The sequence below is a fragment of the Sphaerodactylus townsendi genome, linkage group LG03 (assembly GCF_021028975.2).
Source record: "Sphaerodactylus townsendi isolate TG3544 linkage group LG03, MPM_Stown_v2.3, whole genome shotgun sequence".
NCBI lineage: Eukaryota > Metazoa > Chordata > Lepidosauria > Squamata > Sphaerodactylidae > Sphaerodactylus > Sphaerodactylus townsendi.
The window spans coordinates 140,837,024-140,852,584 of NC_059427.1; the positions used below are offsets into that span (position 1 = coordinate 140,837,024).

Sequence of the window (15,561 nt, forward strand, 5' to 3'; positions counted from 1 at the left end):
CTCTGAGCCAAACCTTGTTATTTTGGCCTCAACTTGGATGTCCCAGGCTAGCCTGATCTCGTCAGATCTCAGAAAGCTAAGCAGGGTTGGCCCTGGAAAGTATTTGGATGGGAGACCTCCAAGGAATACCAGAGCTGTGATACAGAAGCAGGCAATGGCAAATCACCTCTGAACTTTCTTGCCTTGAAAACCCCGCTGAGGGTCACTATAAGTTGAAGACTTCAAGATAAAAAAAAACACTATAAGTTGAAGACTTGAAGACCAAAAAAACCCAAGTGTGTGTCACTCCACTGGCTGGGAGGGGGTAAGATTTTTTCCCCCTTAAGACAGAATTTTGTGGCTTTTGATTTCATGAGTTTAGCCAGGGGTATTTTTTGGCTTTTAGTGAAGGTTAGGGTGGGCTTAAGGAAGAAAGCGTGTTTTAGTGTTACAAATAAGCATTCTGTTAGGGGCCTGATATTTGTAACTTCTTGTACAGGTTCTGTGCCTAGGAGCTATGTGTTGAGAGATCATCCTTAAACCTTGGAAGGATCCTGTTTATTGTGGCATTAGGTTTTAGTGAAACCTAGTCACCTGAGGTAACCTGTCTGAAAGAAGGAGAACCAAATCTCCCTTCAGAGTTTCAAGTTATCTGAGGCTGAGCTACAAAGTGGTTACTGTCACTGGGGAAAGCTTGTAACTGGAAAGGTGGGGTGAATTTGAGAAGAAATTTACTTGATATATTGAAATATTTCCACACAATATCCTTACCCTGTTAAACACTTAATTTTCTGTTAAACATGTGTTAATTCATCTCCATTGGTGTTCTGTCTGTCTAGTTAAATATCTATTAAAAAGTGATTTCTAATAATTATTGTTGTTGTTATTAATTAGACTTTATAGACCGCCCAATTCCCGAAGGGCTCATAAACAATTACAACCTTAATGGAGTAGGTTCCCAAATAAGGGAACATGCAGTTTCTATGCTACCATTACTTTAATCAAAGCATATGTCCACCTTTTTACTTAATAGGGGATGTCTGGAGTTTTAAAAATCCATAGGCCAGAGTCGGAGACAGACTTCAGTCCATTGGGCAGTTATTTCACAGTCTTCCCCACTCCCCCCATAGCTACCACACCTTTCAGTATATATTTATTATCCCGCATTGTCATCCTTATATTATTCTCCCAATGGTCTCCAGTTCAGTAGAGAAGAGCGGTCCATTCCCCCTTAGCTTTAATGTTGCTGCAACACTAGCAGCTCCGTCCTTTCTCTAGGTCCTCCCCTACATAGCAAGTCAGTCCTCCTTTGTAATGGGCAGATGTAAAGCTAGTATTTGGACAAATGCTTTAGCCATTGGCCTGTGAAAAATCGTGTTTGTAAACCACAGCATTTGTCTGCCTGGTTCAGATAGAGATTCCTGTGTATTTGTTTGCTTCCGCTGTACTTGTCTTAAAAACTGGAATTAATTGGTTTAAATTTGCCAGGCATGCACTTTCTTCTATGCATTTATCCTTGGCTAGAACTCTGCCTTATTATTGGTTCCCATCTTGTTTTAATTGTACCTATTGTCCTGATTCTTGCAGAAGCGTGACATTCAGTTATTAAAGGCATATATGCGAGCAATACGTAGCGTCAACCCCAACCTACAGAATCTGGAGGAGACAATTGAATACAACGAAATCCTAGAGTAAGTACTGATCTCTTAGGTATGGGTGAGTTAAAAATTGAATTGTCTGAAGAACCAGGAGCTATCAGACCAAAGCCTATAAGAGATTAAAGTGTTTGGGGATAACTGAGAAAAGGTGCAGTCAGTAGTAGCTAGAAATCCCTGTGCCATGTGCTTGGGAGGGATTATTTATGAACCTTAACTGTAAACATACTTCCAAATACTTAAAGAAATTAAAAAGAGAATGATGGTTCATTGTGCCAATTATGGAAAAGGAATATATAGTTTGCTTTTTCATGTTGTAAATATCTCATTGGAATATAGGGAGAAAGACTTGTAAATTAGGTGGGAATATGGGTATCCTCTCTTTTGATTTGAAACTACAGAGCCTTTTGTTATGGTTGGGTTACTACTATGGGATAATTTAAAAAAAAATGATGCATAGATAATGTAAATATATGGCTAGCAATGTTCAGGGTTAAATCTTTCTCCTGAATGTGGAGATTATCTTAAAATAATTCTTATGCCTTTTGGAGGGATTGATTTCATACGGGCATGGAAAGACATCAAACCTATCCCTCTCAATTGCTAGCACAAATTCCAGAGCACACGTGCCATGTGCTACTTTTAGACTTACCCAGCAGGAAGTGTGCTACCTGCACTGTTCAGACAATCTTCAGCGGCAGCCCCTTAAGAGGGTATTACAGGACAGGGAAGCCTTGTAATGTAGCAGCTAGAGTGTCAGATTAGAATCCCTTCCTTGCCCCGAAGCTTGCTAGGTTGCCTTGGGCCAGTCATTCAGACTTGGCCTAGCCTACTTCACAGATTTGTTGTAAGGATACAGTGAAGGAGAGAAGAACAATGCAAGCGACTCTGTGTTCCCACTGGAGAAAAAAGAGAAGGTATAAATGAATGAAGTTAATAATAATAAATTGTGGGCAGGAAAGCATGGATGATGGTTTGAACAATGAGGTCTGAAGACTTGTTTGAGATTTTGTTACTAAACTGTCCATTGATGGAATCCAGAGGCGAAGCTACCAGGGGGACCGGGGGTGTGCGCGTTGAACCGGGTGGATGCCTGGGCGAGGGAAATTGCACCCTGTGGCGCCCCCCCAAACACACGCACTTCATCAATCAGTGCAGGCTGGAGAAGTGGCCTGTTCCCTTCAGACTGAAAATGGTCTGGTGGGAACTACATAAGACCTTGCGAGCCCCATGGTCTCATGGGAAGTGCAGTTCCCACAAGGCCGTTTTCAGCTTGAAGGGAACAGGCCACTTCTGCAGCCTGCACTGATTGATGAAGGTAAGTGTTTGGGGGGGGCGCCATGGGGCGCAATTTCCCTCGCCTAGGCACCCGCCCGGTGCAACGCACACACCCCCGGTCCCCTAGTAGCTTCGCCTTTGGATTCCATCAATGGACAGATTAGTAACAAAATCTCAAACAAGAGGATCATCAGAGGATACTTGTTCGTGGAACAGAGGACTAGATCCTCTGAAGATGCCAGCCACAGATGCAGGCGAAACATCAGGAGAGAATGCTGCTAGAACACGGCCATACAGCCCGGAAACCACACAGCACCCAAGTGATAAGCAAATCTTTCTGCCTCCTCTAATCCCATAGGTGTCACTTCCTCACAATAAAGGGCAGGAATAATACTTCAGCAACATCTTCAGAAATTTTCTTAATAAAACTTTGGCAGACAGCTCAAGGTGACACAATGAATATGAAATACAGTTTAGGAGTGCAGACTTGCATGCTAATGCCAGTAACACTGGCATATATCTTTGTGTTTCTGATCTTACTCTTTGTCTTTATTGGTCATCCAGGTGGGTGAATTCCTTGCAACCTGCTCGGGTGACACGGTGGGGTGGCATGATCTCCACGCCAGATGCAGTACTCCAGGCTGTGATCAAGCGGTCGTTGGTGGAAAGTGGCTGCCCCACGTCGATCATCAATGAGCTGATTGAAAATGCCCACGAACGGAACTGGCCCCAAGGATTGGCCACCCTAGAAACTCGCCAGATGAACCGGCGCTATTATGAAAACTATGTGGCCAAACGCATCCCAGGGAAGCAGGCTGTGGTGGTGATGGCCTGTGAGAATCAGCACATGGGGGAGGAGATGGTGCTGGAGCCAGGCCTGGTGATGATATTTGCACATGGAGTGGAGGAAATCTAAAGACTTCACAGAGATGATAAAACAACGTGCTTGAAAGGAAAAAAAATGTACCATGTCCAAGCCCACTGATAGTGCCCCTGCTATGCTGAACCAAGGCATTCTTCTGTCTGTTGATTTAAAGCATCACTTCCTAATCATGCCGGGCAGGTGTCCCAGCAATGTATGCAAAATGCCATGCTGCAATCCCTCCACTTTCTGATAAATTCCCCTGGTTGATGTCGGTTTCCAAATATTTACATAAAAGCACAAGATAGCTACTTTGTGCTCTAGAAAGAGCAGTGGTCTTCGATCTCTTGAGATGATTCCATTGGCCCAGCGGGCTTAGTGTCCCAATGCTGGGGTGTGATAGGCTTGCAGATCCTGATTTAAACATTTTTCACCGTTGAAAATTTATTCTGAAGACAACTCTCCCCTCCCTCACCCCCGACGGTATGGTTTCTGTTGTCATTTGTTAAGACACACAGTTCTTCCATAATTTCCTACAGTACCTTCAAGTGTTGGGAGGAGAGAACAAACATAAGAACGGAGACTCCAAACTGGGGATGTGAGAGATGCCAAATAAAATATGTGTATTAGTAGTGATCTTTTTGGCATTTTTTTAAAAAATGTCTTGCAGCCAAAAAGCAGACCCATCGGAAAGACAATCTGCGTACCTCATCTGGGACTTGTGGCCTTAGGATGCGCAAGAGATGGCCTGCATTTCTTCAATGGGCAACGTCATTCTTTAGCAATCTGCCAGAGGACAAAACTGGATTCATCATTGCAGAGCCTGGCTGTTCTCTCCCCTCTTTGTGCTGTCAATACGTTGCTGATAACAGTTGTTCTGCTGGCTTCAGTCCTTTGTTGTAGGATGTCGGCCTTTGAGTAGCGCCTTTGCTCAGCCTGGTCCGAAACAGGCTCCTTTGAGTTTGCGTGGGCCGCACGAAGGCAGACTCACCCATGCTTAAAAAAAAAAAGGAAACAGAAGAACATTAACCTTGGATGAAATTGTCTTGTCATTGTATGTTGGTTGTTCCGATAAATCTGTGTGTGATTTTTGTTTTGACATCTTGATGATTGTGTTTGGTATTTTTGTACTACTTTTTACCTTTGTACGTTGCCCTTATTTTATTTTTAAATACAGTGACCAGGAATGTCTTCAGGTCCAAATTTAGTTTTTCCTGTCAAATTTAATTTATTTGCAGTCTGTCTGTGGATTTTTTTTCCCTACAGCAACTTTTTTTCTTTTCTGTTTCTTAATTTTCCCCCCCTTGCATTTGTGCTAGAGGGGCAAGTAACAGATGCATCAATAAAGGAGCACTCAAACTTGCTCTCATTGTTATCCTGACAGTACCTTCTGAACAAGTTTGCTTTCATTTCTTAGACTCCTTCAATATCCTCAGCTGTGCAGAAATGTGGACCCAAGGCTTAGTTCTGTTTTCCATGTTCTTGATGCCTGAATGGCTGTTTAAATGCTGAAATAAGACTGTATGGCAGTTGTCCATAGTAACTGTCTCCAGTGTAGAGCTTGAACCACTTTGCAAACAACTTCCTTGCAACATCTAGGACAGGGGTGTCCAACTCTGGCATGTCAGATGTTCATGGATTATAATTCCCATCAGCCCCTGCTGGAATGGCCAATTGGCCATTCCAGCAGAGGCTGATGGGAATTATAGTTCATGAACGTCTGACGTGCCAGAGTTGAACACCCCTAGTCTAGGACGAAGAAACCATCAGTAGGATTGAATTATCAGCAGGAGTTAGCTGTGAGAGAATGCCACCTACCTCTACTTCCATGCTCAAACTATATGCAATGGAATGAATAATTTGAAAGATCTGTTTTTTTCCAGCACATGTTGCCAAAAGTGGCCCAGTTCTTCATAGTTACCTTAATGTGGCAGAAACATAACAATATGAAGGTGGTTCTCACAAGTCTGAGTATTGAGCCTGATGTTCTTATGCTGGGAAGTTGAAAAGGGGGTCACTGCAGGAAGATGTGGTTTTTCAGCTTGGATCCTCTTAACACACACTGCCGTTCGCCTCACAGAAGTTCCATCATTCCTATGAATAAAGTGCATGAATAATGCTGCTTAGCTTTGCTTGTGATCTTGGACACGCTCCAGGCAGACACCGTTTCCCATTTCATTCTATGAGAATTGCTCGTGCTGAAGAGAGTCTCTAAATCTGCAGCCATTGTTCCGTTTGGTGCCCTTTCCGTTTTGCAGATCGTTCTGTCAGCTTTTGGTGTTTTCAGCTCTATGCTGTTCTTCTTTTTTCCTGTCCTTCAGACATCTCCTGTGCTGACCCCCCCCTGCTTGTGCTTTTCTTCTCCAAGTGGAACTTTTCTTTAGCAACAGAGTCTCTGGTATTGTTAAACCAAGGTCATTTTGGCTTCTTCCCCCAAACTGTCCAGGTGGCTTTTAAAAAGTAGCTCACGGAGTTCCATGTATTTTTATGTACCTTGTGTTTATAAAATCTGGAATGTGCAGCAAAAGCCCAGTAAGTTTTAAGGATGGGGATGGGTTGTACGTGTATTAACGTCAGTAACCTCTGATGTGTTTTGAAGGGGGATCTATTGGTTGGAAGGAATGCTCAGGAATTTTGAAAAAGCTGCTAAATCCAACCTAATAACTGCACCTTGAGCTCAACTAATTTCACTTTGCTCCTAATATACCTTGTTTTTCCCCCATGGTTGTCACTGCCATTCTCCCTCGTGGTTTGGAATATACCATAGGATGTTGTTCATGTCTCTTGCCCATATGCAAGTTGCTGATTGCCTTTTGTGTCTTGCTGTTCAGTTGGGTTGACTGCACTAATAAACTTCCTTTTTTTCCTGATGCCTTCTGACCTGCTTCTTCACGCACTCTCTGTGGAGTGCTGCCTGCCTTGCATGAGAACTTCATAAAACTGCTTGGTTCTTTCAGCCTCTTCCTGCACAGCTACTGCAGCTGATCCTCTTTGGTTTTGTACTTTGAGCGAAGCAGAATGTGTAGAAGTGTTGTCCACTATGAAATGAGTTGACAAATGTCTGCCCAGGGAGTTCAGAACCAAGTTCTTCATCAGCAGATGCAGGGCTTGGACCTTGTGCTCTTGCGGCCATCTCCGGGCTCTATAAAACACATAAGAGTTGAAAAATAGATCTCTGAAGCAGGGTCAATCCTGGCAAGTGTTTGGACGGGAGACCTCCAAGCAATTTATGGAGGAGAAGTCGATTTATGGCTACCAATCTTGATCCTCTTTGATCTGAGATTGCAAATGCCTTAATGGTCCAGGTGCTCGGGAGCAAAAGCCGCAGAAGGCCATTGCTTTCACATCCTGCATGTGAGCTCCCAAAGGCATCTGGTGGGCCACTGCGAGTAGCAGAGAGCTGGACTAGATGGACTCTGGTCTGATCCAGCTGGCTTGTTCTTATGTTCTTAATACTGGGGTCCTGAAGGAAAGGCAGGCAATGGCAAACTGCGTCTGTACATCTCTTGCCTTGAAAATGCTACTTGGAGCTGCTGTAAATCCATTGTGACAACAACCCATTGTGACAACAACTGCTCAGAAAAAAACACTGCCCCCTTACCCCTCAGCCACACTGAAAGTAACTTGATTCAGAACCCAGCCTTGGTAGATGCAGGTCTACCAGTCTGAGCAGAGCAATTCTCTATTAGGTGGGCAATATAAACAACACAGACATCAAGTCTTGACTGCTGTAATATTCTGCTGACTGGGAATATGAGTGTGAACCTACTGAGAGTTGGCAATGGGAACAGATTCCCATGCAAAAAAAAGTATAAATTTGCTATGTTTGGAAATTTATTGTACACAGAAAACCTGCTGTTCACAGAGTAACTGTATTCAGTGTATAGGTCAAGACTTGCAAGTGCGTTATATACACTCTACTGAAGGGTAAGTCACATTCCTCAAGCCATGTAAGAAAGACTGAGCTGTGATTAGAGGCCAAACCAGTGTGCTCTAGTGGTTATAGTATTGGACTAGGATTTGAGAGACAATCCTCCCTCTGCCACAGAGGTTTTCTGGGTGACCTTCGTACAGAGTATAAAAATAGATGTGGTGAGAAGGAGGTAAGCTGCTATGATTGAGGAGGAGGAAGTGGGGTATATAAATAAGTTTGTAACAAAATACAAATAAGCTTGTAACAATATAAAGAACCCTCAACAGTGGCGTAGGAGGGTAAGAGCTCGTGTATCTAATCTGGAGGAACCGGGTTTGATTCCCAGCTCTGCCGCCTGAGCTTTGGAGGCTTATCTGGGGAATTCAGATTAGCCTGTACACTCCCACACACGCCAGCTGGGTGATCTTGGGCTAGTCACAGTTCTTTGGAGCTCTCTCAGCCCCACCCACCTCACAGGGTGTTTGTTGAGAGGGGGGAAGGGCAAGGAGATTGTAAACCCCTTTGAGTCTCCTGAAGGAGAAAAAGGGGGGATATAAATCCAAACTCCTCTTCTTCAATATTTTTCATTAATTAGTTATGAAATCACATCACCCAGTTATAGGTCAGAAAATAATAACAATAGTAATGCCCAGACTCCTCCTCAGCTCAAAGAGGATTATTCATACTTAATTATATATGATAGGAATTTAGCTGTTATCAGAGTTACATTATAATTATTATTTAGCAGGTAAACAATTTTTTTGCAAATCTGAACTACATTGGGGTGCTGTGTGGTTTCCGGGCTGTATGGCGGTGTTCTAGCAGCATCCTCTCCTGACGTTTCGCCTGCATCTGTGGTTGATGCTGCTAGAACATGGCCATACAGCCCAGAAATCACACAGAACTCCAGTGATTTTGGCCATGAAAGCCTTCGACAATACACTGAACTACATTGTTTCCTGTCTGGTACTGGTAGAAGTAAATTAGTTCTTAAAGATACAAAACTAGGACCATAAAACAAGGTATGGCTCAGTGTCTTAACTGCATTAAAGTTGAATGCACAGTTCTGAAATTGGATTTTTAACTGCCCACCTTAAAGTAAGGTGGAAGGGAGCACACTGCATCTAGTACAGATAAAAGCCCATCGCTGACAAGGCTCAGATAGTTGAAGTAAATTGTTAGCCATACAACCAATTTCAAGAAGAATTCCAAAGTGCAAAGGAGAGCAGAACTTTCTAGCTTCACCAATCAATGTCTGGTATTCTTGATCTATTAACCTTTCCTTTAGAGTTTGTATCATTTCATTACCTAATAACATTGTAAGAGCTTCAAGACAGAGACCTAAAGAAAGTATTTCAGATTCAATAAGCATCCACCAAGCTGAGGATTGAAGCTTGGGTAATAATAAATAGGTAAGACTTCCTATCTCATGGTTGAAGCCTAGGTGAGTCCAAAATTTAAATGTAATTAACCAGACCCTTCTCTCCAAAAGATGCTGCCTCAATTCTAAACATTAGACAGTGTATGGCACACAATGTGGTGAACTCACTCCACAGATCTATTCCATGCACCAATCCACGAAGGAGCTGTTGACTTACTTTCACATTGAACACCTTTAATGCTGCAGGGATATATTCATGGTCCTTGTAAAAAAGTAATTATCAGACAGGGGAAACACTTCTCAAGCTTCCTGCAATAGTTGCCTCTCTATGTTTAACTCCCCCAATATGGATTCTTCAAGATCTCTGCAAAAATTTTGCAGGAGAGGAACAGGTTTTGTCATGTTGGGAGAGTCAGTGACATGCTCAGGTTGGTATATTTATTAATGCGATTTAGCACAATCAAGGAAGCCAGCAGGACTATGGCCAGGTTGGTGAGTGTAATTAATTCTGTTAAGATTGGTGGAGCCAATAATAATCAAGCAGACAGTACATTAGCATGTATACATAATCATGTAAGCATGTAGGTGAAGAGGGCAGTTTTTCTAAACAGGCATGGGCAGGATTGAATCCAGAACTGTACACAGGTAATTTAGGGGGAAAGCAAAACTTGCTGTACAACACAGAAAAATATTCTATTTAAGGGTATGTCCTTACACAGTCATAGTCCATAAGTGTTTATGTATTAAATGTTCCTATGTTAATACAATTATTAATGAAACCATTAAAAAAAAGTTCTCAGAAAAACTGAGCCATCTCTAATGAGTGGTAGCATCAGAAAAATGAATGATTAAAAGCAGCAGAATTAAACTGGCTTGTAAATCTCATTTTTAGCTCATGAATAGTGCAATTCTAAGAGCAACTCAGTTTAATAGACAGTTTAATAGGCGTCTGAGTAAACCTGTTCAGGATTGAATTCCTTTGAATACAAATTATTGGCACATACCTTGCAGAATGAAAAATCCTGGCTTTTGAAACGGAAAAGGTCAGGTGTAGGTGAATTACTGCAAGGAGATAACAGCAAGAGTCCAGTAGTACTTTAAAGACTAATAAAATTTTGGACAGCATATGGCAGGGAGGTAATTTAATAAGCAAGGTGCCAGTATAGAAGAAGCCTGGTCTTTTGTAGCTGCCTTAGACCAAGGTATGGAAACTAATTAGCAGATACTGAAATTCTATTACAAACAAGTTATGCCAGATACGGTTCCCCCCAAAATAAGACCTACCCTGAAAATAAGCCCTAGCATAATTTTTTGGGATTTTTGGAGGATGCCTGAAATATAAGCCCTACTCTAAAAATAAGCCCTAGTTACAGATTCTCCGACACAGCTGATCTGGTTACATGGGGGCGCAAAATAATGGGGAAAAAATAAGACATCCTCTGAAAATAAGCCCTAACGCATCTTTTGGAGCAAAAATTAATATAAGACCCTGTCTTATTTTCGGAGAAACATGGTAATAGCCTTGCTAGGCAACAGATTCATCTTGATCACTGTATTTTAACGAGCCATGCTAATAGCACATTTAATCAGCAAATCAACTTTCTGGTTTTATTCCACTGCATTTTGTTAGAGATATTTTCTTGTCACATCCCAAGAAACAATCATCTGGTTGTCTATCATTTACTTTATAGCTAGACATAAATCTTATTTTTGAAGAGGTTGAAATAATACTTCACATGAAAATTCCAGATCTGTTCAAGTGAGGCAAATTGAAATATGGGAACTGCTAATTCTGCTGATTGAATAAAAGTGAGGTTCTCAGCAAGGTTGGTCCTTATCTTCATTACTATTTATGTGGGTCATTGGACCACTGGCTAAAACTGTCAGAAAAAATGAATAGCATTCAAACTGGGATCTGTTCATGACTATTCTTGGCTTTATGCAGTGATTGTATTCATCTTGGAACCCTTCCACCTAAGTGAAAGGCCTCTAAAGTTACCTTTAAAATAGGAACCTTTTTTATCCCAATTAAATATTCTCAAATTTTCAGAAGATTGTAATGTTTCAAGCCTAGCAATTAAGGGAGAAATCGGATTTATTCAGGATCACATTTCAAAGCATATTGCTAGAGACACTCTTCAGTACACTTAATGCAGTGGTGGGATCGAAAAATTTTAGTAACAGGTTCCCATGGTGGTGGGATTCAAACTGTGACGTAGCGCCAATGGAGCTGGGTGGGGCACGACGGGGGTGTGGCCGGGCATTCCAGGGGCGGAGCATTCCTTGGGCAGGAAACGAATGCACGCAGGCGCAAGCTGCCACGCATGCCAGTGCACCTCCTGCTAGACTGATTCAAATTCTGTGCGCTACTGCTGAGAGGAGGGGCGTAACTAAGGCAAAAATCACGTGGCAAAATCACCAATTAGTAACCCCCTCTCAGCACACACAAAAAATTAGTAACCTATTCTCGGGAACCTGTGAGAACCTGCTGGATCCCACCTCTGACTTAATGTATGAGTGGATATCAGGGTCCTGTGAACAGATTACATTATATTAATACTTAAATCTCAGAAAAATCCATTGCTACCAGAAATATACAAATCAGTAGCCCTGTTGAACCACAGTTTTACAATATGTGCACATTTTCACAACTAGACTGAACTTTAAGCAAACTGATGAATGCCAAATGTACTTTACAGTTGGAAGAACAATGTCATTATCCAAATCAGGATCTACCTGCCCTGCTGGATGGTCCAGGCTAGCCCGATATTGTCAGATCTCAGCAGCTAAACAGCACCAGCCCTGGTTTGTGTTTAGAAGGGAGACTCTGAAGTGATACCATGGTTGCAATCCAGAGGAAGGCAATGGCAGCCACCTGTTATAGCCTCTTGACTTAAAAATCCCAAATGGGATCTCCGTAAATGGGCTGTGACTTGGTGGCACTTTACACACACACAGAGGACCTAGGAGATCCAAAAACCCTTAAACTGCCATGGAAATATCCTAATTAACCTTGGCCAAGTCATACCTCACAGTCTTGGTCTAATGATAAAAAGGAGAAAGGCTGAATGGTGTTAGTAAGAAGCTTGAAAACAGAAGCAGGTTATAAACAAACAAGCCTTGTTATTTAGACCTTCCCGTTATCCTTAATGCTGCAGAATTAAGTGGGGCTTTGCTCATAAATGCATGCAGACAGTGCAGTCTTGCTGCCATATTCTATACATATTCAATCAGAAGTCAGTCGTTCTGCTTCCAGGCAAAAGTGCACAGGATTGCAGCGCTCAAAAACTCAGACGGGCTGAACATTGTTCCCATAGAGACTGTGCAGACGCCCCAATCTTTACGTTTATTTCCAAGGCTCCTGGCTTAAGTATACGACGCTTTTTCTAGCCCAGACGAAAGTATTCCTTTGCCTGATTGCTACAGCTAATTGTGGTTTGGTTGCAGCTGAGCGCTACACGTTCCCTCGAATTGCATCGGGATTACTCATTTTAGGCTACCGCTCGTGAATCGCATTCAGCCCTTGCACCGCTAAGGCTCCGCCTAGAGGTGCAGCCCCACCAGCTAAGCTCCCTCCTTTCTTCCTCTTTGCAGAAATGGCTCTTGAAGGCTTCCGGTTCCCAGCCGCTTTGCCGTGTGCGGGAATTGATGTCGAGAACGGTCCCTCCGCCCCAAGCCGTCCCGGGGATGTTAGTCTGCCTCCACCGGGGCTCTCATTTAGCCAAGGATCCGCTAAAAGTAGGCAGTCCCTTTCTCCATAAAAAACCGTCACGAACAGGATTCGAACCTGTGCGGGGAAACCCCATTGGATTTCGAGTCCAACGCCTTAACCACTCGGCCACCGTGACTCCCAGGCAAAACGCTTGCAAAGCTTCAGCTAGAGAGATCCACGTAGCAACTAGATATGTTTTTAGGGGTTAAAAAATCGGCAGAGAAAAGCACCTTTCTGGCGTCCTTGTTTGTTTTCCATGAGGGGAGGAGATGAGGAGGGGTTTTATGCCGTTTAGTGCAGCGCCCTTCTTCCTTCATCGCCATCTCTCTGTCTCCAGATGTTCTTTCCACCAGCGCAGCGGACAGCTTCCATGTCCTGCTCGCCCCCTTCGCTCGCTTCCTACACACTTTGTGATCTCTCTCCCTCCACAGGACACGAATTTCTTCCCCTCCAGAAGCTTAATCTGGGATTTTGTACAAACTAAAGGTGGATTCCGCACAGCAGATTTATAACGAGTTGCAATCGTTCTAGTTGAATTCATTTTCCATTGAGGGAAAACGAATTCAACTGTAACGATTGCAACTCGTTATAAATCTGCTTTGCAGAAATCCACTTAAGTGAAGGATTGTTTGAGGCCTCAGGTTATGAGGGCCACCAACTGCAAAACATTTTTCAAATGGGTGGGGCAGGGGAGGTGATGCTCTGGGCCCTTGGGCCTCACAAGCTGGCATTCCTCTGTGGTTCCCAAAACATGTGAACACCTCACCTTGCTTAATGGTAGGCTTGGCTCTAAACCCACTACCCCTCTGGTAACCATTTTTTGGTGAGGCTGTGATGGGATCCCTGTAAAGGCAGTGCCCTCCCTCTGCCAGGATCATAAATCCGACTCATTCCTTTCCACCTCGGCACCACCCTCAAGTAGACTTGTAACAATCTAATGTGGAATGATCATTTCTCAACATATTTGCACCGCACAGAATTTAATATCTTGAAACATTTCCTGCTGCCTTCAAAGGCCTCTTCAGTCTGGTGGATGCTTGCTGCAAAACAAGTGGGTAGAATCCAGATTGTACTACTTCAGACTGCAGGAACTAAATGTCACTTAAAAATGTTTCCCATATTTAAAAAAGACGATGAAGAAAGGTTCTGTCCATGCCTGCTGTGCTTATTTTCTGCTTGCAGAGGGATTACCCACAGGGAGGGTGGGTTTTTTTTTTTTGGTGTGTGTGGGGTTTTTTGCTGCCAAGTCACAGTTGACTTATGGCAACCAGAGGCGTACCAGGGGTAAATGGGGCCTGGAGACAAATTGTCTCCAGGATGCCCCCTGGGCTCTGCCCCTGCCACGCTCACCTCAGCTCCGCCCCCACTGCCCTTGACCCCGCCCATGTCACCATGGACATGGGCAAGGTTTAGGGTGCCCACCTCCCCCCCAGACTCCCCCTGCCTGCTGGGCTCCCAGCTGGCAGGGGGGAAGGGAGGGAGGGAGGAGTCCAGGGCGGGGTTGAGGGCTCTTGGAGGCAGCAGGAAGTCCGAGGCATACAAAAACAACGAGACAGCAGGACTTCCTGGTTACATGGGGGGCCGATTTTGCGCCCCCCACGTGACCAGAAGAGTGGCGCCCGGGGACAAGGGGTACCCATTGTCACTAGGCAGATACGCCACTGATGGCAACCCATGGGGCTTTCAAGGCAAGCAACTTCCAGAGGTGGTTTGCCGTTGCCTGCCTCCCTGTCATGACCCTAGTATTCCTTGGAGGTCTCCCATTCAAATACTGGCTAGGGCTGAGTGTGTGTGACTGGCTCGAGATCACCCAGCAAGTTTCTATGGCACAAGTGGGGATTTGAACTAGTCCAACACCTTAACCACTACATCATGCTGACTCTCAGGGAAGTAATTACTCCCACCACAAAGGTGATTTCCCTACCAGTAATCTTTAATAGTGCAGCCCACTCTGCTATCACATATTCTGCAGCATGTACAGATATTCCTTCCAAATCGCTGAGGTTAGGGGTGTGGTGCCGTCTGCGATCTGGAAGTCAATGTAAAATATTGTGGCCCTCTTTCATAGCAGAGAATAAGTCTGATTTTTCTTCTTTTATTTTAACTTTTAAAAAGAAATTGTGTATATTTGTGATATTAAAAGATAAAATATGGCCAATACTATACATATATTTTATGCATTTCTGAGTTTCTGAACTTTTTCTGTGTCGGAATGCCACCCCTCACTCACTCCCCTCCCTTGCATGCCACCCCTCCCTCCCCTCCCCCTCCCTCTGCTAGGGTGGGTGGGCCAGGTCCAGATGCCGGGTCCCCTTCCCTCCCCTCCTTTGCATGCCACCCCCCACTCACTCCCCTCCCTTGCATGCCACCCCTCCCTCCCCTCCCCCTCCCTCTGCTAGGGTGGGTGGGCCAGGTGCAGATTCTGCAGTGCACGAATCCCATTCTCCTAATCTGGCTCCAAGAATTCTTGGAGACGGCAGTGGGGTTCAGCTGGCTTAGTCTGTTGCAGCCGAAACCACAATAGTCTTCTGGCACTTTTAATTATAGTATTTATTGTGGCAGAAATGCCTGTGGTCTGGAGCCCACTCCATTGAATGTGTGAAGTGAAAATTCAGCCAATCTATAGCTATAGATACATACTTATGCACACTTACAAGGGCAATGAAGTGTTCTGCATTTAAGGAACAGCATAAGAAGGGAGTTGGGGCGGGGAGCAGGGGAGGGTACTCCATGGTGTTAAGGGTAAATCAATTCACTTTGGCCATAAGCATTCTTGGGAAA

General features: G+C 43.9%; 1 protein-coding gene and 1 non-coding gene across 3 annotated transcripts in view; one reads left to right on the forward strand and one right to left on the reverse strand.

Annotated features, from left to right (window-relative positions):
• RNF41 (ring finger protein 41) overlaps positions 1 to 6,644 on the forward strand; it is a 37,564-nt gene extending 30,920 nt beyond the window's left edge. For both annotated transcript variants that reach the window (XM_048490214.1, XM_048490213.1), the window contains exons 6-7: positions 1,567 to 1,670; positions 3,477 to 6,644. In XM_048490214.1, the coding sequence (XP_048346171.1) occupies positions 1,567 to 1,670; positions 3,477 to 3,828 (456 nt within the window). In that variant the 3' untranslated portion in view covers positions 3,829 to 6,644. The remainder of the gene's footprint in view (positions 1 to 1,566; positions 1,671 to 3,476) is intronic.
• Positions 6,645 to 12,834: 6,190 nt separating this feature from the next.
• TRNAS-CGA lies at positions 12,835 to 12,916 on the reverse strand. The gene has a single exon. It is a non-coding gene; the product is annotated as a tRNA-Ser (tRNA).
• Positions 12,917 to 15,561: the final 2,645 nt, after the last annotated feature.